At 42.8% G+C, this 21,310-nt stretch overlaps 1 protein-coding gene and 1 long non-coding RNA gene across 2 annotated transcripts; one reads left to right on the top strand and one right to left on the bottom strand.

Annotated features, from left to right (window-relative positions):
* Positions 1–16: 16 nt before the first annotated feature.
* Positions 17–9,567, bottom strand: dy (transmembrane protein dusky). Its single transcript, XM_070209636.1, has 4 exons — positions 8,646–9,567; positions 6,392–6,806; positions 2,811–3,156; positions 17–2,746 (listed from the first exon to the last, which is right to left on the bottom strand). Exons 2-4 carry the CDS (start codon positions 6,650–6,652, stop codon positions 1,128–1,130), a joined length of 2,226 nt encoding a protein of 741 aa, XP_070065737.1. The 5' UTR covers positions 6,653–6,806; positions 8,646–9,567; the 3' UTR covers positions 17–1,127.
* Positions 9,568–18,593: 9,026 nt separating this feature from the next.
* LOC116652182 (uncharacterized) lies at positions 18,594–19,297 on the top strand. Its single transcript, XR_004305182.2, has 2 exons — positions 18,594–18,786; positions 18,867–19,297. It is a non-coding gene; the product is annotated as an uncharacterized lncRNA (long non-coding RNA).
* The last annotated feature ends 2,013 nt before the right edge of the window (positions 19,298–21,310 follow it).

The following is a 21,310-nucleotide window of genomic DNA, read 5'->3' as shown; positions in this document are numbered from 1 at the left end:
TAAAGTGTCCGATATGTGTTGTTATAAACGATTTATTGAATACGTTGTTAACTTAATTTCCTTCTCTGCTTGCAGGAATTACAATTATAATAATAATAATAATATTAATACAAAAAAAAAAACAAAAAAAAACAAATACTCGTAATAAAAAAACGGGTTATGTCGGATTCAACTAGGTGGTAAAATAAATAAATAAATAGAAGTATAAATTAGATACGCTCCATATGAGGCAACAATTATAAATAAACCAGATGTTAAATCAAGGATCGAAGGGTCTGTGGATCAAAGAATCGAATCCGGAGCTTAGACTAAGTTTAAAACACTTAAAATATTTAGTGACTAATTGAAATACACGCACACATATGTCTAATGCGTGCATATAAGTATAAGCATATTGTAAGTATATGTATTAAGATAGTCTTAAGAAGAGTCTATAACATGTGGATCCAATAGCTCAAGTGCCCGTTAAAGTTATCAGCAAGTTTGCCATGGACTTTGCAAGTTCGTCAGCAGCACAGAGCTGAATTTGAATAGCTGCCAGCCTTGCCACCTTGTTGTACATTGCGCATATGGCAACAACGCACCAATTGACAGGCTAATACATAGCGTTGCCACACCTGCTTAACTCTAACTAGCTATGAGCAGGAACCTTGAGAGAAAAGGATAGCAAGAGAGACAGTTGCATGAAAGGGACAGAGCTAACAGAGCTGATAGAGTTGCCAGATTGGCCATATGTTTGAACTGTGAGCATTGGCTTAGCACCGATTTAAAGTAGAACCTAGACTTAAGCTAAAGCATATTATAAATTGTGTTAAATCTTCTTCTTTTTCATTTTTAATTGACTACCACCAACAGAGAGACAGATCAAGTGAGAGAGAGAAAGAGAGATTGCGAGAGAGTGAAAGGAAGAATGAGCAAGGGCTGGGATAAGTGTTGGAAAATTGTTGGAATTTGCGGAGATTGGAAACGGGGAAACCCAGTTAACGGCATGAACTATATAATTATTGTAAATTTGTGACAAACATTAAACTAATCAATAGCAATTAGCAAACTTGATGGCCTAAACTAGTTCAGGCGGGAAGGCGGAAGGAATCTGAAACGGAGATGGATCATACCGTACGTGTCGCTCATGAGAGCGCCCGCTTCTTGGAGAGCGTGCCCGGCAGTGCATCGGCCGGCGACGGCAGATGGATGACGGGCAGGGCGGCGGCCGCCAGCTGTGGATTCGTAAAGGCGACGGCGCGCTCCTTGGCGGTGAAGCTGGAGAAGGGCCTCAGGCGTACGTAGAGCACCGCCGAGATGAGGCAGGATGTGACCAAAATTCCCAGCAGCACAATAAGCGTAATGGCAAAGCCCGGCGTGGTCATGCAAATGAGTCCCTCCTCTCGCACCGGGAACACCATGGTCTGGGGCAATGTGTTGCTGTTGTTGGTGCCGTTGCCATTGCCGTTGCCGTTGCCGGCCGCCTGCTCGTCAATGGCAAAGGTCAGATCGCCGGAGGACACCACCTTGATGATGCGATTGAGGCCCACCTGCTCCGTGGTCTCGGCTACGGCGCGTGCCCGTCGCTGGACGCGTCGCTCGTCGCGTCGCTTGCCAATGGCACTGGCCACATGATAGGCATCCACATGCAGCTGCGGCGGCGGCGGGCCATACTGGGACTCGGGCCCCACCTGCAGATGGTGTACATCCTGTAGATTTGTCTCGGCGCTGCACTGATCCGGGCAATGGTAGCGACAGATCTGTATGGTGCACTGGAAGTGCACCTCCATCGAGTCGGGGAACTTGAACGCCTGGAAGTGGGCATACGACAGCACCGAGGCGGACGCGCCAAAGTTCTTGATCTTGGTGAAGCGTGACATTAGCTTGGGTCGGGTGACGCAGCCGCGCTGATCCACCAGCTGGATGGGCGCACGTTTACCATCGTGGGCAACACAGTTGCGCACAAGCATATCGAATTTGGAGTCATCGTCCTTGATGGCCAGCACCATGGTCATGGTCTGGCCGATTTTGACCAGGCCGGAGACTTCCGATGCCCAAGGACCCTTGCCCACCTGGATTTGCATCCAGCAGCCGACATTGTCGCCGGCAAAATCGGCGCGCACCACATCCAGCATGTCCACCGGGAACGGCCGGAAGGTGACGCTTTTCTCGTACTGATCGTGCCAGGTGCAGCGCAGCTTGCGCGCCTGATCCCACACCTCCTGCACCTGCGGATCGTACTGGATGACAATGATGTTCTCAAAGTACGTGCCAGCTCCGGCACCGCCGCCAGCCTCATGCCCGTAGCCCTGATTGTAGTTGTCGGTGTTGCCGGCGGTGCCGCATTCGTGCAGTCCAATATCAAAGCTGGCCGAGCTGCGGCCCAGGCCGGAGGGCAAATGCACACAGTTCATGTTGCTGTAGTGGCCCTTGGAGAAGACGATGCCATTGAAGGGCTTGTCGAACTGCACAAAGACCTTCATGCCGCTCTTCTCGCACTTAACGTCCAGCGAAACGATCTTGGGCATATCCTGAACGGGCGAGGCCCAGATCTCGTTGTTGCTGGAGGCGCCCACGCTCAGATCGGGCAGCGATTGCACCTGCACCTGCTGCACCTGCTGTTGCACCTGCTGCACCTGCGGCGGCGGCGGCGGTGGACGCTGCGGTGCCGGCGGCGGTGGTCCCTTATAGAATTGTGCGCCCGGCGGCGGCGGCGGTCCAAACGGCTGTCCAAAGCTCATGGGTATATTCTGATGGTTGTTGCCTGCATTGCATGGGATTAGATTGATTAGCTGGTTATGTACTTTGCTGACTTGCTGCAGACTCACTTCTAGCTGGGCCCAGGCCCAGACTGAGACCGGGTGGTGCCTGCGGCGGGCCATTGTGCTGGTAATGCACCTGCACCTTGGGCCCCGACATGGATTGTTGCTGCTGCTGCAGCTGCTGCTGCTGTTGTTGTTGTTGTAGTTGCTGCTGCTGCTGCTGCTGTTGCTGTTGTTGTTGCTGCTGCTGTTGTTGCTGCTGCTGCTGCTGTTGCTGCTGTTCCTGTTCCGATTCGAGTGCCATTTGATCCACCTCATTGTCTTGCTCGCTAAGTCCCATGGAGAGCTCATCATTGCCGCCGCCAGCGATTGCCTTCACCACCTCAACCTCATCCGCGCGGATCAAAGCGAGCTGCACAGAAACCGAGTAAATGGGTCAGCAAAGCAGAAGAAGCAGAGCACACACACACACACACACACACACACACACACACACACATAGAGCGCATGGCAAGAATTTCAACTAAGTACAATGGGAGCAGCCACATGTCGCATGCCAATTGCCAATTGGCAACTGGCGAATGGCGAATGGCGGATGCGACTTGCGATTCAATTGCATAAGGAAAACCAACAACAACAACAACAACAACAACAAAGGAGAACAGCGCAAAGTGTAACAATTTCACTTTTTTACCATACATATATATACTTCTTTCTTTCTTTCCTTCCTTCTTTCTTTTTGCTAGCATCTCAAGCGACCCAATTGGCCCAGAGATCCGCGTTGGCCAAAACGATGTCAAGGCTAGAAACGGGGAGCAGCACAGAACCGGATGGAACACTTGAATCGTTTGGCATCCAAGGCAAGCTAATTACTTGATCGTGTTCAATCCAACAAAACGTTTTCCATTGATTCTTTGCCTGACTTGTTTTCTATATATCATTTTCAGTTTAATACTAAAACTTTTGCATATTTTTCGAAAATATTTTCTAAACATTTTCTTCTTCGCTCTCAAGTTATCTTAATCCTGACTTTATGAACATTTTCTAAAATTTAACAGCATTTTCGAAATATTCATATTAATAATATATTATTTGGGCTGACTTTAGATTTCTTTATTTTAGATATATTTTAATAGAATATCGACTAAATATAGTCAAGATTAAATTTGACAGACAGACCCAGTCTTGTTTTAGGCGGGAATAATGCGAGCCATTATAATAATATTTTATATATATATTTTTATTTTTACGTATATATATATATATTTTTTCGATTATTTTGGTTTGAGGTTCGAGGGGTTGAGACAAGTGTAGAAGCGACTTAACATTTGGCAGACACTGTAAATGCCAGACTGTCTATCTGGCCAGCTGGCCAGAGAGGCAAGCCAAGTATTTGCTTTGGACCAAACTGTGCCGCGGGCCCAAAACAACTTTCTCCCAGCAGCGGCTTCAATGGGGATGTCACATAATCAGCGCGACGTGCTACGCGGTGGCATCCTGCCCCAATCCTGTTTAAGGTAGAAAGTGATGATGCCCAGGCGGCAGACGACAATAACAAACACATCCACTCAGATAAATTGGCAAAACGAGTTGCAAAAACAAATTCTAAAAATATCAAAAAAACACCAAATAAATTTTGCATGCCAAGTCGGCAGCGGGAACGTGATTTGGAGCAGCCCATGGAAGACGAACATGAATAATAACGAGGAGGCAGCGAGAAGGGTGGCAGGGGGCGGGTGAAGTGAGAGAGAGAGAGAGAGGGAAGTAGGGGCTGGTGTTTCATTTCGATTTTAGATTTTGATGATGCACGTGATCCGGTTCCGCAATGCGATAGAACGCGTTGCCGCTGAGCAGCATCAGAAGCTGGCGGAGAGGGGAAGAGGCGGCAAGCTGTGTGGGCGCAAGGCTGGCTGCCGTAGGGGAGGGATAGAGAGGCAGGGTATGGTGTTTTTAGAAGGCCAGCGCCTGCGTTAATAGAAATGTGTGCCAAGTTTTCCATTTTGGCGACGGGCAATGCGCAAAAAAGTCGTGAGCTGCTGTTGTTGTTGTTGCTGCAGCAGCAGCAGCAGCAGCTGCTGCTAATGCGACAACTAATGATGCGGCAGCCAGAGCCGGAGCTAAAGACGGAACCAAAGACAAAGCCAAAGCCAAAGCTGGTGCCAGAGCCAATGCCGGCTGTTGTTGTTAATCTTGACCTCGACCAATGCTGAAATGTCGAGTTGCCGTCTGGCTCCGGCTCCGACTCTGACTCCGAGAGAAAGTAAACGTGAAAAAGCGTCGACAGCAGCAGCAGCAACAGCAGCAGCAGCAGCAGCTCTTCTCTTGTCCAGAGAATGCGAAAATCTTATTTTTTTTGTTTTTTTTTTTTGGCAGCACACAAAAACCTGGACAAGATCTGGCCGTTGGTTCAAAGTTGAACGCAGCTGAGGCTGGGAAAAATGAAAACAAAAATACCAGAAAAAAAAAAAAAAACAAAAAGATGAACAAAAAAAAAGAAGAGTTTTTGCCAGCGGCCGTTGAAGCAATCGTGCAGCCAAGGAAAGGGAAATCATTTTCGAGCCCACGTCTCAATTGTGTCATAGACCTGACAATGGGGAACGTGGAGGAAGGAACGCGGAACGGGGAACGGGGAACGTGGAACGCGGATCGCCCACTTGATGGGATAAACAGCCAAATCTTTGCTTTCTATGAGCTTGTGGGGAAGATATGTTTAGTGGAAATCATGGGAAGATAATATATTGTTGAGTTTTATTAAACCTCCAGGCGAAAGACTTTTCATATATCGATTTTAGTCTGATCGATAACATATGACTACGTTTAATACCCTTAAAAAACAGAATAGCACATTGTAAGCCTGATCTTAATATAGATCTATCTAAATTTAGAGACTTTCTTATTAGCTGGCAATTATGGCTACTCAAAGAAACCAAACAACTTATCGAAAGCATCGATAACTAATTATCGATCAACTAATGAATCGTTTTGTAATCGATTCTTCGATATTCCATAGAGAACTAAGAAATTAGCTAGATTATATACTTTATACTCATATCATATATTCAGGCCTTAGGATAACTTTGTCTAGAGAACCCAAACACTTATCATTTAGCTGACATGGGAATAATAATCGTTTGAAAATTAAGTTTCTTAACATTAAACTAACGATCCAAGATTGTGCCTATGTCTGCCAGAATATTCAACCTACGAAATATCAGAGCTAACTCAAATGAGAACGGATACTACTTAAAGCTACTTTAAAGCTCGCGCTCTTCGATAACTCTTCAAACTAAAAACAAACAAAATCTTATTAAAACTAACGTTAGAGGATAGTGTCTATGTCTGATATTTAATCTACGACATTCTAAAGCAAACTAAAATTTTAGATTCTTTTGAAACTTTCAAATAAAAATGAATACAATTTAAAGCTCGATAAGTCGAAAACTCTTTCACTTCGAACACAAATGCGCTTATCGATAATTATCGACAATTATCGAACTTGTTGAATTGCCAATTATTTATTGCACCTGTTGTTGTTGTTGTTGTTGCTGCTGCTGCTTGGCATTAGCTACAATAGATTTAAATTATGTGTGTGTGGCTGATGAAAAGGAGCTTATGTTGTTGTTGCTGTTGTTGTTGTTATTGCTCACCTGCAGTGAAAGGAAAATGATAAGCGGCAGCCAAATCTTTTTGATCCCCAGACGTTGTCGACAGCTTTGGGAACGCATTTGTTGATGTTGCTGTTGTTGCTGCTTTAAGATATTTGGCTGTTGTTGTTGTTGTTGTTCTTGTTGTTGTTGTTGTTGTTGTGCTTGTTGTTGTTGACGTTGTTTTTGTTGTTGTTGTTGTTGTCGGTGTTGTTGCGGCTGCTGTTGATGCTGTTGCTGTGAGTGTTGCTGTTGTCGCTGCATGTTGCTAGCTGGCACGTTGTTGTTGTTGCTGCTGTTTGTTGTTGTTGTTTGCTGTTTTTAATGTTGTTGTTAATGTGCATAAGCTGCAATTAATACGTTATTTTTGCTGTCATGTGCGCGCTTTTGTTGCTGCTATTGCTGTTGCTGTTGTTGCCTGCAATATATTGTTGTTGGAAAGCAAATGAAATGAAATGTGGCAAGAAGAAGCAGCAGCAGCAGCAGCAACAGCAACAACAACAATTGTTGAAACACTAGAAAGTGTTTACTTTGTAGCTTTTCACAAATGTTGCTGTTGATGTTGTTGTTGCTGCTGTTGCTGTTGTTTGTATTATTATTTATTATTGCCGTTTTCGCTTTCAGGTGTGTGTTCACTGTGTGTGCAGGGTATGTGTGTGTGTGCGTCTCGGTTAATTATAATTTATTGCTATTAATTTTGCAGTTAAAATGCCGCTTGACTGATTGACTGATTCGTTTGATTGATTTGACATTTATTCATGCGCTGACAATAAGTTTCACCTCTTCCCTAGCCCCTACCCCATTACACGTTGCCCCTTCCCTGTTGCTGCCACGCCCCAAATTGAAAACTAAGCTGCCCATTGGGCAACCAAATTGAAAGTACAGACAAGAAGAGAAAAAGCACTAAAAAAAAACCAAGTGACAGGCTGCGAGAAGAAGCAACCGCAGCTCTTTAATGACAACTTATTCACCTGGTCAGGTGCTGGCGAGGTGAAATGTGTTAATAATGTGTTCCATCAGCCAATTGGGTCACCGTCAACAGGCCCAAGACAAATACGAGTCGAGCAATTAGAAGACTTCAAGTCTGACTGAAGACTGAAGACAGAAGACTGGCCACTTTCAGTAGACCAGGCAAAAGAGACAGACGGTTGATGAAGGAAGCAAAGATCATTAGAGAGGGGGGAAAGGAAGGCCTGGCATGCCCATAATAAGCATGGCCATATACCATGAAGATAATGCGAGAAAGGGAAGGCGACCACTCGTATTCCACCCAAATTCCACTTGGACAAGTGACATTATTTGAAATATTACTTCAACAGAAGCTCAAGAATGTGTTATCCATGTGCTAATTATTATCATAATATATGTGAAATATTATATCACATAAAATATATGACATATAGTTTATTTATTGAAATTTTTATGATATACGACCTATTTTATAGAGAAGTACATATTCTCTCTCTGTATCTGCATATTTATCTCTGGATTCTACCAAATTAAACTGTCTTTTGGTTCAGTTTCTCATTTGTTCTTATCAATATAAAGTCATTTTAGCTTTATTTCCTACAACTAAAACATTTTTGGATCTAATTTAAATAGTCGTTACCAAATTATCCAAGAGTAATTGTTATCAAATATTATAACTTTTTTTTTACCAATTAAGGACCTTCTTTGAGCTACGGCTCGAATATTACAGAATCCAAGCCGTATCCTTGTATTCAAAGCAGAAGTTCTCAAACATTCAATCAAATTCAATGGATCTCTTGGATCACTCTTAAGGAATATATATATATATGTATGATCTCATATATGAACTCTATGAAAATCAATATGGACATGAGATGAAAGCTTCGAAAAATCTTTGAGTTATAGATACATTGAGATGGATAGTAGATACTAAATTAAGAATTATTTGAACTCTATTGAAGTATTCATTGGAAATTCGAGTTTTTGAATTCAAGAACGTTATTTTTTTTTAGATCAATTCATTTTTTATTTAATTTTTTCATTTATTACCTTATTTTGTTGCTCAAATTCTAGACAAATTATTTATAAAAAAAAAAAAAAAATACCCTCAAATAAATGTGTCTGTGAATAATTCGATTGCTCCTGCTGCGACTAGGCTCTCAGACTATTCGATTATACAATCTATGAATCAGATTGAAGTCAAGTCTGGTGCCGTCTGGAGCTGGGCTGTTCGACAGCACCCACTGGCCCCAATTGTGTGTGGCGGGTAGCCCGGTGCAACACTTACCTGTGCCACAAGAGCTCGGCTCCAATTCCAAATTTGATGCAATGCCGAACAACAGGATGTGCTCGATGCGACTTTCGAAAGCAGTTGTTGTTGTTAGTTGTTGTTGTTGCTGTTGTTGTTGCTGTTGCTGTTGACAATGTTGCCGCTCGGTAGCTGCTAATTGCAGTTGTTGTTGCAGTTCGAGTTGCGCGCGGCCAATTAACGAGATGCAGCGGGGCGCGCACAATGTGCACACAGTTTATTCGGACAAAAAAATATATATATATATATGAAAATAACAACAAAATTGCAAAACAAAAAAAAAATAAGTTGGATGATGCCGAAACAAACTAACAACAAAATTGAGAAAAAAAAAGTAATTATGAATGAACTGCAAAAAAAAAATGAATGAAGGACACGCGCGTTCGAACACACACAAAACACACTCGCGCACAGAAATGTTTCTCTGCTTCTTGACTTGTTTTTATTTATTTTATTTTTATTTTTTTTTTGTTTTTTTGTTTATAAAAAAAAATGTTTGCACTTGGCCAAAAAAAAAAAAGAACGATTTATCAGTTTATTGTTGTGATTGTTTTGGCCGTATTTTGTAATAATATTTCTTTTGTTTATTTATTTGCAGTTGGCTTTCTGTTAGTTGGCCTGGCGACTTGGTCAGCGAGCGGCAAGCGTTGTGGTTGAGAAACGCGTCTGGTTCGCGCCGTGGTTAAGCGCCGAATGCTGCATCCACCTGCTTTCTCGTAGCGAAACACTTCGCATGCGCAACGGCGCCGACGGCCACGAGGCAAGCAGCGCTGCCGACGCGCTGCTGCCGCTGCTGCTGTTGCTGCTGTTGCTGTTGCTGCTGCTGACGGCGAAATTTCTTCTTTACATTGATGGGCAGCAAAAAGTGAGACACACTGAGACACGAATACAAATACGGCATTGCGGTATCGGTATCGGTATCGCTATCGGTATCGGCTTTGCCGGCTGATGTTGCCGCCGCCGCCGCCGCCGCCGCAGCCGCTGCAGCTGCTGCTGTTGCTGTTGCTCGTGGCATGCGTTTGTTGTCAGCGGCAATCGGTTTCCCCATTCGTCTGTTTGTTTATACTGGGCAGACGGGGCAACTTTCAGTTGCAGACGCATCGCTGGACAAGTCCTCAAAACTGTTTGCACTTTCTATGCACCGCACCACCAGCCGCACCACCAATTGCCACCACAATTGTGCTGCTGCCGCAGTTGTTGCTGTTGCTGTTGCTGCTGCTGCTGCCGCCTCATTGTTTTTGCTGTCGTGCCGCATCAATCAAGTGCGCCGCTTGTAGGTGCACCAAATGCCCTTCTGGGTGGGTTTTCGACATTCATATGTGGGTATTTATTGCTCTGTTGGTGCTTGGGCGGCACCGCTCGCTGCCCTAATAACAGCTGCCGCATCTGTGCGCTTGCTTTTCCATTCGTATTGTTGTTGTAATGCTTAATCGATTGTTCCACTTTTCCATAAAATATTTTCGCATTTGGTTCGGTTTTAGCTTTGGCCAGCACAGCGACAATGGCGATGACACTGTCGTCGCCACAACTCCGTCTCCATTCTCTCCATTCCCGTCGCCCAATGTTCTCTGTACTCTGCTGCAGTTGCTCTGGTTGCGTTACAGCCAGAGCAGGCGCATTCAAATATTGCACAGTGTAACCAAACGCATTGAATTGCAACGAAATTGTCATGCCAAAGATATATTAGCCTGCTGCATCTAAAACTCCCAAAGCCACAAGCCTATTCGTACCCAACATCTGCTTTTGCCCCTATCAAATATCTATATGTTTATGCCAGTCGCTAGTCGTGATTTCTTAGAGTCCAATACGGTATATCATTTCCGAATCTTTCCCGATTTACTCGAGTCATTAGCCTTAAGACTAAACATTTCGCAACAAAAAACATAGTCAGAATACATATTTCCCGAGATTTAAAAAAAAAACTTGATATTGGTTAATGCAAAACCGAAATCCTTTTTGGCATCAAAGATTTTTATTGAATGCCAATCGATTGTCGTTATCCGTAAAGGAGTCTATTTAAACGTAATAAAAAAGTAAATAATTATTTTTAATATTATTATTATTATTATTATCATTATAATTATTATTATTACTCATATTATTATTATTATTATTATTATTATTATTATTACTGATATTATTATTATTATTATTATTATTATTATTATTATTATTATTATTATTGATATAATTATTATTATTATTATTAATATTGCTGTGCTAATATTAACTAATAATATATTATCCTCGGCTCCAGTCCAAGTTTTAGATTCGAACCCGGAGCCTCGTTGACAGTTACTTAAACACTTGGTCAACTCATCCGAGGACGACAAGATCCATTATATTGCATGTGTATACACACATGTATGACGTATGTGTGTGTGTGTGTGTGTGTGTGTGTGTATCGCCTGAACCAGTGCGCTTGGGTGAGCAGCGATTTCATCGCCATTTCAAGTCGAGCTGGCAGCTTTAGGAACTGCGATGCTCGCAGCTCGCAGCTCGATTCCTGTTTGCTAAATATGACCAAAAATACTTGTCTCGAAATTGGAGTAATTTCATCGCAACCTGCTAGCTGCTAGCTGGTCAACTGGTCAACTGGCCAACTGGGGGGACGGCCAGAAGCCAGTTGGTTCCGCCTGAGATTGGCAATTGGAGCCAGTCGCCAGTTGCCAGTTGCGAGTTGCCAGTTGCGAGCATCTGCGTCGTCTTCGTCTATCGGGGCACATTAAGTAACACGCGGACGCGACTGTTGCCTGGGTGAGTCCCGCCACAAAGTCTGCCAAATGGTGGCTGCTCAATTATTATTTTGCTAGCTTTGCATGCGCCGGCGACAAGCTGCAATCGCTGAGGCCACAACACAACAAAATTTGTGGCTCATCATCAAAGCGGCTCTGCCGCCATTTGGGCCAGGGGCAAGGGGCAAGGGCTACGGGCTACATCTCTGGCTCTGGCCGAGGCCAAAGCCGAAGCTGAGGCTGAGGCAACTCTGGCTGTGGCAGGTTCCCATTGCCCGGTTGGCTGCCGCTTAATTGTTGGGCGCACGCCGCACGCATTTTAAGTAAACGCTGCCCGCTGCCCGCTGCCCGCTGCCCGCTTCCCCGCATTTGCCATCAACCCAACCCAATCTCCCCTTCCCCTTCCCTCCACACACACACACACTGCTCAGATGTCTTATTAAAAGTATCTTGTTACTTTCACCAGCCGCAGACTTGAATTGCGCTTCAATTTCACACACATTGACGCTGACTATGTCGGAAAGAAAGAAAGAAAGAGATGCCTGGCCAGCTTATGGGCCGCGGGATTGAAGTGGGGCGCGGGAGGGCATCTGGGGGGCCAGTCGGCCAGTTGACACTGACCAAATTTGGTGGCATGCTGCGCCAGCGAAGGTCTCCCCGTTTGTCCATCAGCCCCAACATCTTTCCGAAAGTAACAGGAAGTCTGGCCGGGATTACTTGGTCCGCCGCCCCCAGTGGCCATGAGTCTTAGCTCAAAATCTGTTGCATCTCTCATCTGAGATAAATGATGTGAAAGCATAAAGCAGCTGTAGGCTGACGACATTCTGTTGATGATCTCGCAGTGCTCATCTAGACCGAGATGAACATAGAGCGAAATCAATAGATCAACTTGAGACCATCAGAGTTTAATGATGTGAGAATGTGGATTTTAAGCATTATTAGTTAGCTATATTTGACACTGGCTTTTCAATTGCTGGGCTATGAGTGTTCTTTCATCAGCCTGTCAAATTTGGCATATGCCTTGAAGCTAACGAGATATGGATTTTAAGTTATATGTCAGTCAAATTTGACATTAGCTTTTAAGTCGTAAGTTTTCTGCCTATAAAATGTTACGCTCGCTTTTAAATTGTTGCGATATGGATGATCTTTCATCTGTCTGTCAAATTTAACACTAGCTTTTAATATGAAAGGATATAGACTTTCTCTCATCTGTCAGATTGGACATCAGCTTTGAAGCTCTAGGGATATGACAATGTTGCCTCTAGCTTTTAAATTGTAGGCATATGCATTTTCTCTGATCTGCCTGTCAAATTTGACACCAGCCTTTAAGCTGTATGGATATGGACTGTCAATTAGTTGTCGTTCATATTTGACATTAGCTTTTAAGCTTTAATTATCTGCTTGTCAAATTTTAATCTTTCTGTTATCTGACTCTCAACTTTCAATCGTTTGGAATTGGGCGTTTCCGTCATCTGCGTATCAAATTTGACACTAACTTTTACTAAACTGTAGGTATTTATATTTCTAGAATAGTTTTCTAGATACTTTACTTCGATTTATTAAAAATATATGTGAAAATAAGAAGTATTTCCAACTGTTCGAAATAGCGAATTGCTAAAACAAGTTTGACATTTTTTCGCTAAGTGTATAATTGGGTAAATTGTGACAAGCCCAGATTTGAATAAAACGCGAGCTCCAAATGCCATGATGCCATGAATGAATAACTTTGGTATGAAATACACATGAAACACATGCATATTTCTGTGCGTGTGTGTGTGTGTGTGTGTGTGTGTGTGTGTGCACCCACAACACAATAAACAATCTCTGGCGGATTTCCATGATAAACGTGATGTTAGTTTTTTTTTTTTTTTTGGTTTTTTTTTTCGTTTTTTTCTCATTTTTGTATTTGTGAAAATTTATGCGGTGGTCAGCGGCTTTCAGGTGGATTCATTTGCATAGCTCAATGTTTTTGGGCTCCCACAGTTGCACAGTTGCACAGTTTGAGCCCCCCCTACCCCCCTCCCCCACACACACTCCCTTGCCCCTTCCCAGCGGCCCTCTGTTGCAGTTAAGCCCATCAACGCCCAGTAAAATCCTCTTTGCCACGCCAGGTTTCTAGCCAGCTATTTGGGTCGCTCTCACAATTTATTAGTTTAGTTTTCATTGCATTGACACTTCATCATCGAGTGGCTGTCGTTTGTCATCTGCCGCATGCAGCTGCAAGTTGCAGTTGTTGTTGTTGTTGTTGTTGTTGTTGTTGCAAGCTATTGCAAGTTGTTGTTGCTGCTGTTGCAATAACCTTTGCGCTGGCTGCAATCGGTCGCATGTGTGTGTCCATTATTGCCGGGTTACAAGGTGGCAACTGCAACTGCAACTGCAACTGCAGCGTTGGCCAAAGTGAAAACGACACAAAACAACAACAACAACAACAACAACAGCTACAAAAAAGCCGAGAAACAGTAGCAACGGCTGCCATTAAGCAATGAGAAGACACTTTTTTACACCATTGCAGCTCGCCAGTTGAGAGTCTGGGTGTCGCCTCCGTCACCTGCCTCTCCTCCAACGTTGCAGTTGCAAGTCAAAGTCGCAGTCAAAGTCTCAGTCGCTGCGGCTGTGGCTGTGGCAGTTGCCGTCGCCAATTGGCCCTTTGGAGTAGTTCACTGGCAATGCGACGGAAATGCAGCCAAAGAATTGGGTTATTGCCGTTGCTAGTCGAGTTGCCACCATTGTTGTCATACCCTGTAATTGGCCAAGTGCTTGAAAAGGGGCATGCTCTGATATTATAGTAAGTAGAAAGCTTTCCTTGTATCAGGTTTTATCCCCCACTCCATATATATGTTAATCAATATAAAGCCTTGATTCTTGATCATTTATTCAAATATCTTTTGCATTTGCTACAACTTTTCTTAATATTACTTTATCAGTAAATATTGTTTTTGGAACTCTTGAAGTCAATGTTTATATATTATATATATTATTAAGAGATTTACAATGTTTTATTAATGTTAAGTTTCGACTGTTTCCGGTTGCCAAAATCGTTTTGAGGTAATGTTGTGCATAGCCTCAGAGCGAAGCGGCTGCGGCATTGCTTGCCAAATTACAGGGTATCTGACGCTGTGCGCATTTTTGCCCAGAGAATTCTTACAGCTTGTTGTTGTTGGTGTTGTTGTTGTTGTTGTTGTTGATATTTGCTCGTTTCGTTTCGTTTCGTTTCGCTTTTAAGTGTCGCCGGCATGCGTGGTAAAAGCTGAAGTTGCAACTCATGCAACTCATCCCAGCAGCCGCATCAGCGCAGCTAAGGCGGCTTAGAAAGCGGCTACTCTTCTTCAGCTTCTGCTGCTCCCTTCCATCTCCCCCCCGCCCCCTCCTAGCCACTACCTACTGCCCCTTTACCGCCCTCCTCTGCTGTTGCAACTTGTTCCTTGCGCCTTTGCCAGCTCCTTAGCATGCCCTGAAAAAAAATCGTTGCAACTCTTAAGTCACCAAAAAGACACTCAAAAGTCGAACAGCACTCTAGAGGCATGCAGCATGTGGCATGTGGCAAGCGGCAAGTGCCACTTGCCGTGCGATCAATTTCACTTTCTCAGTGCCAAAAAGCAGGTCCAAACATTGAAAGTCAATTAGCCGCTGTCCAAAAGATTCTTCTACCGCTCCACTGTCGCGAATGTCCAGAGCGGGCGATAGCGAGGCGAAGGGTGCACCGAAGCGGTCCACCCATCAATTATGGCTATTGTTATTGCTGTCATGCCTCAATTTTGAAATTTTGTTTTTTTTTGTATTTTTACTTTTAAACTTCTTTTATTTTGTTTGTCTCTTCTGCTGCTGCTGCTTTCTGGCAAATTGGGCGTGCGAACAGGCACTCAGAGACTCACGTGTACTCATGCTCATACACCCATACACTCATACGCTCAGCCGCATACTCAACCTCATGCTCACACTCATACAGATTCTCATATCGAGCATTTGAGTTGACCATTGAGCCATTGCCCAGAGGCGCCATTCTCTGTGGTGTTTAACTACACATGTACTACTTATGTTCAGCTCTTTTCTCTTGGTCACTTTTGTGGAACTGTAAATCGTATATGAAAGTTCCCAGCCAGTCGAGGCATATGCTACAGATACCCAAAACAGCGAAACACACTTAGATATCTATCCATCTATCTGTCTATCAATCCATCTATCTATCTATCCATCTATCTATCTATCTATCTATCTGTCTATCAATCCATCTATCTATCTATCTATCTAACTATCTATAGATCTAATCATGTAATTCATTGTGATCTATATGGTATTTAAAACCTCACATACAGAATTTGATTTCCTATTTTTATGATAAGGATCTAAAGTACATATTGCTTAGGCCATACAGTTCTTCAGTAATATCTACATATCAAATCATATAGCTCAATCCGCATTTCAATCTATATTATACACATTTTTCAAATATTCACTATTTGATCATATATTCCCACCACGAAATTATATCCGGAAGACAATTCTATATGTCCTATGGACAGTCTTACACATATAGATACATTTAAATATCTGAAGACCCAAACAGTTCATATCTATTAAGACATTCTATATCTAGAGATCTGATCACAAAGTTCCAACTTTAAACCATGAAATTATAGCCTAAGAGTAGTTCTACAGATCTTTTATACATTATCTCAAATATGTAGGTCTCTCGATTATAATATATAAAAATTATAATTACACTTCTATTAATCAAAGCATATAAATCTTGTTAAACACCAAAAGAGCTATCTACCTGTTCTCACATATCTATCAAAACAAACATGAACTTATAGACCGATTGCTTAAAATATTCAACACACATACTACACCCAAGTCATGGACTCTCAAGTGTTACTTTTTACAGAAAAAAGAAAAAACACACGCACTTTCCAAATGAAAACAAAATCATAGATCAGCAAATAGCATCACGAAGTGCGGCATTCGAAATGCTGTACCAGACCGGGACCAATCCCAGCCGAGACTATTCCATTCCAAGCCAGACGAGACGATGCTTGTGAAATATGCAAAGTGTTTGTGCCACGCATGCGCAAACAAATGAATGAAATCGACTCGTGTGCCGCTAGTTTGTGGCAAGATGGATGATGCAGCCGCAAGGGCACGCACAGGCATCTGTCTGCGCATAATTTAGGCAACCGCACAAAGCGTTGCAAGCCGAATGCATCGAATGGTTCCATAAACAAACTTTTTACTACAATCATTGATCAAAAACAATAATGAACTGACACAGTTCCACACACTTGACTCAAAGTATTGGCACACACACATGAGCAAGCCGCGTAAATAGAAGTGAGTAGACGAGCATTTCAGCTGTGATTTCATGTATGCTGCACTCGTACATCTAGATGTATGCTTGCTGAACTTATGCTCAAAGCAATTGCACATACCTGACAACAGTTTATTTTATGTAGAAACTGTTTCCACTACCTTTTATATATGCACATCTTGATGTATGGCTTTAAAAGTCTGTACACAAGCATGCATACATCTTGATGTATGGCTGTACAAAGACATGTACGCACTTATAAACAGCTTATTTTATGTCGGAACTGTTTCATCTACCTTTTATTCATGCACATCTTGATGTATGGCTTTAAAAGTCTATACACAAGTATGCATACATCTTGATGTATGCTCGGTACAGTTTCTACTAGCTTTTTTATGTGCACTTATTCATACATCTTGATGTAATCACAAGTGAAGCTTAAGAACTTGGTGCAGCTTGTCAGATAGCCTTCATTGGATTTTAGCTGTTCACTCGTTGTCGTACATCTGGATGTACGACCACTTTAAAAGTATATGTACAAATATAGATACTTTAAAATCAATTAAAGTTGTATCCATCAAGCCATGTTCAACCATCATTTGATCATATGGAAACGAATTGTCCGTAAGACCTTTAAGGTCAATCAACGCACTCAAAATTCGTATCTGGGTACTCGAATACCCCACACAGCTTAGTTATTTTCACTTTTTCAATATAGACATGCGCCTGCCCAGCAAATCGAGAAAACGAATTGCAACCACAATGATGATTATTCAAGTAACAATTGTTGTATGCATTGAGAAGCACTTCCAGTTTGGCATTCTTCATCGGTTCAATTGAGCCAAACAAAACTTAATGGGATATGGACAAAAACACACACACACACACACACACACACACACACACACACACACACGCACACACTTGCTGGCCATGTGCAGCTCCACGACATTTGGCTTTGCGTTTGCCTGCCAGCCAAAAGAAAAGAGCATCAATCAATTGCAAATAGAAAACAAAATCTTCCAATCAGACGAATTGATCATTGAATTGCGCTTGGGACTCTCCGCTGCTGTGGAGGGGAAGGCGAAGCGGGGCGTGCATGCAACATACAAAACTGCGCTTGCGGGTGGCCCCACCTGCCGGCCAGAGGCTGTAACTGTGTCTGTCTGCGTCTATCTGTGTGTGTGTGTGTGTGTGTGTGTGTGTGTGTGTGTTGTGTCTGTGGCTTGGGTACGGATTTTGTTTTGGGCTTGGTGTTAGGAACGTGGCCTGGCCAAGAGAAGAAAGTGTTAAGTCCAATTCCAAATATTCGCTGGTGAAATTTAAATCATTTTCAAATTTAATTACCGACAAATAAACGTTTGACATTCCAGACGAGACGCTGCCACCTGCCTTGTCACCTGTGGTTGCTGCTGCTGGGCGTGGCATTTCAGGCATTCAAGTGTAGCGTCTCAGCATCACCAGCATCACCAGCATCATCATCATCATCTGGCAGCAACATCATCATCATGAGCATTGGCTTATTCTACGAATACGCACAGCTTTTTCTCTTTTATTTGTGCAGTCTCTTGTCTTCGTCTTGTTGTTGTTGTTGTTGTAATTGCAGTCTTGGCATGTCCAAAAAATGTTAATGGCCAGCACGGTGCTTCATTGAGAAATCGGGAGCACAGCGCACAGTGGTCAACGGCACGCGGACATTGCATTCATTGAAATCAAATGCTTCGATTTACTATACTATATATAATTTAATTTAATTTCGTAGGACTTTCTCTATCAAATTGAGTTTATCAATTCACAAACATATGTACATATTTATATTTGGAGTGTCAGGCACATGATCGCTAGCTAGCTGTCAAAGTTCATGTTAGTTTGACAAGCAGTTAAATTGCAATTTCGTTTTCACTCTGCGCAATTTACATCGCGCCGAGTTGGCAGCACCGCATTGACAGCCTGGCAGGGCCATTGAAGGAAATTGTTTAATTCACAATTGAGTGTCAAGTGCTTGATGCTGCCAGATGTGCCTTGCCTAGCCAGGTGGCAACACTTGACAGCACAATAAATCCTAAGCGTTTCAACTAAAGTAAATACTTAGATAAGTGTGTATTCTTATTTTTTCTTATACTTAATGAACATTTGGCATTCACTGCAATTTTCGCGCAGTGCATTGCTCATTTGTTGACAAAATATATTCCACAGATTAAACACACAGTCTGCGAGTCTGCTAGCCACCCACTCCTTTGCCCCACCGTTGGCACTGGCACACTTCAGGCAATTGCAAAGTGCAACTGCAACAATGTTGCACGCATTGTGATTTGAGCCAGTGGCAGCTACCATTACGGGTCTCGATATGGGTTGGCTGGCTGGCCGTCTACGCCCTTTGGCGCATGCGCAAATTGCCAGTCATTATACCCTGTACCCCAAAACCATGGGGTAACATCTACCGTTGACAATGTTTGTCACAGACACAAGAGGCCAACATTCTTGTGCATATATTTTATTGATTAAATACTCTTATCACTTATTAATGAATGTGCGCTAGTAGCCCAGAGCTAAAAGAAAATAAAGATGAGAGAGTTCTCAGTTGAGAGTGATTGACGTGTTTTACTTGTGCTCCAAGATTTTTATATATTTTTGCGCTTTTATCTTGCTTTATATTTCAAAATTTTGCATTTTTCGGTGCTTTATTTAAAAAGCTTTTATAAACTGTGCAAAGTGTCATCTGTTGTGCAGCGTGTCTGTTAATTATTACATTTTATAAAACGCGGCGTCAGTTCCGTGTTTGTTGTTATTGGCTGTTTTAAGTCTTTTGCCTTTGTGCTCCCCTGTGCATACACTTGTTTGTGCGTGTGTTCGCTGCATACTTTCTGCTTGTGCATCGCGCTCTCACAAAATTCTTTCTATTGCTTTTCGCACCAAACAATTTGTTTGTGTACGAATAATTGTTTTTTGAGTGTTTACTTGTGCACCGTTTTCGTTTCGTTTTGCTCTGCGCTCTCGCAAGTTGCTTGTGCATTTAATAATTATGTCGTGCTGTAAGAAACCGTGCACGTTCAAGCAGGCTGACGATTCTGCACTGCCGCAATTTGTTAATTGCTGGCTGTGTGAGAATATGATGCATGCTAAATGTGCAGGTCTCACTGGGCGTGACTGCGACAAGATCGCTGCTATTGCCAAGAAGGGCTGCGGTGGCTTGCGTTGGTCGTGCCCAGAATGCATCGACAAGCAAATTGATTTCTCCAGAATGTATAATTCTGTGAGAAGTCAATTCTTAAAATTAAATAATGTGGCTAAGCAGCTCTCGAGTAATTTTGTCTCGAGTTTCGATTTGCTAGGCAAATATAAATTTGAGTCTCCAACCAATCGCCGGTTGGAGCCTCAACTTTTGCAATTGCCCTCTACGTCTGTTCAGACTCCTACGACTTTCTTGTCTTTTCCTAGCAACTTGGAGGTATCTCCAATGTTGTCTTTATCGCCTTCTCCAAGCGACTGTCCAATTACCCCGGCTTCAAGCCCTGTACTAGACCCAGTAGAGCCCGTACCTGATTCCGTCCCAATTAATCAAATAGCCTCAGCCCCGTCAGCTCCTGGCCGCAAAGGTAAACCTGCGCGCAATCTTGCGCAGATTGTTAAAAGCAATCATTGTGCCTCGTTAGCTCCTCCAACTCCTGTATTACCTACAGCCCCATCAGCGCCTACTTTAACGGTAGTTGCCCCTCGTAGGCAAGTTTTTGTGTCTCGACTTTCGTCGGACACCACTTCTGAGTCATTGGCAGCCTATATTGCTAGCAAATCTTCTGCTAGCGTGTCAATAACTAAATTTAATTTCTCCACCCCTCGTGAAATATCATCATTCAAAATAAATGTTTCACATGATATGTTCCCAATCATTTGTGATCCCAAATTTTGGCCACCACACATGATTGTTCATGAGTTCAAGCCTAAAAAGCGTAACCAGCCTGTCACCCTTCCAGTCCCTTCAATACAGGGTACCATTTCTGCCCCAAAAAACTAGCTTCAGCTTCTGACCAAATCTTTATTCATTATCAGAATGTCAGAGGTCTCACTTCAAAGCTAAAAAATCTTTTTATTGCCAGCACTTCCTTCGATTCGGACATAATAGCATTTTCAGAAACATGGTTAAACTCAACCATATCTGATTTTGAGATATTACCGAATAACTTTATTTTGTTTAGAAATGATCGGCCGACTCGAGGTGGTGGGGTGTTAATTGCCGTTAAAGCCACTCTCCAGTCTGAACTATTCTGTTTTAGTACGCCTACTGACGCTGAGATTGTCTCAGTTAAGGTGTCTTTTCCTACACGGAATATCTATGTAACATGCTCTTATGTCCCACCTTCTTCTGATATTCAAGTTTATATGAATCATATTACTTGTATTAAAGAAGTTTCTTCACACGTGCGGGATAATGACCTATTATTGGTGTTGGGTGATTTTAATTTGCCGAACATCTCTTGGTCATTATTCACTGCTGAAAATTATCTAGTGCCCTCAGCACAGCACGATTTTTTAGACTGCATGCTTGATCTTTCGTTGTTTCAAATCAATTCAATTTCTAATCATATGAATAGAACACTTGACCTTGT

Source organism: Drosophila virilis, chromosome X (assembly GCF_030788295.1).
Source record: "Drosophila virilis strain 15010-1051.87 chromosome X, Dvir_AGI_RSII-ME, whole genome shotgun sequence".
Lineage (NCBI taxonomy): Eukaryota > Metazoa > Arthropoda > Insecta > Diptera > Drosophilidae > Drosophila > Drosophila virilis.
Note: the sequence above shows the minus strand (reverse complement) of the source record. Positions and strands in the feature narration are given on the sequence as shown.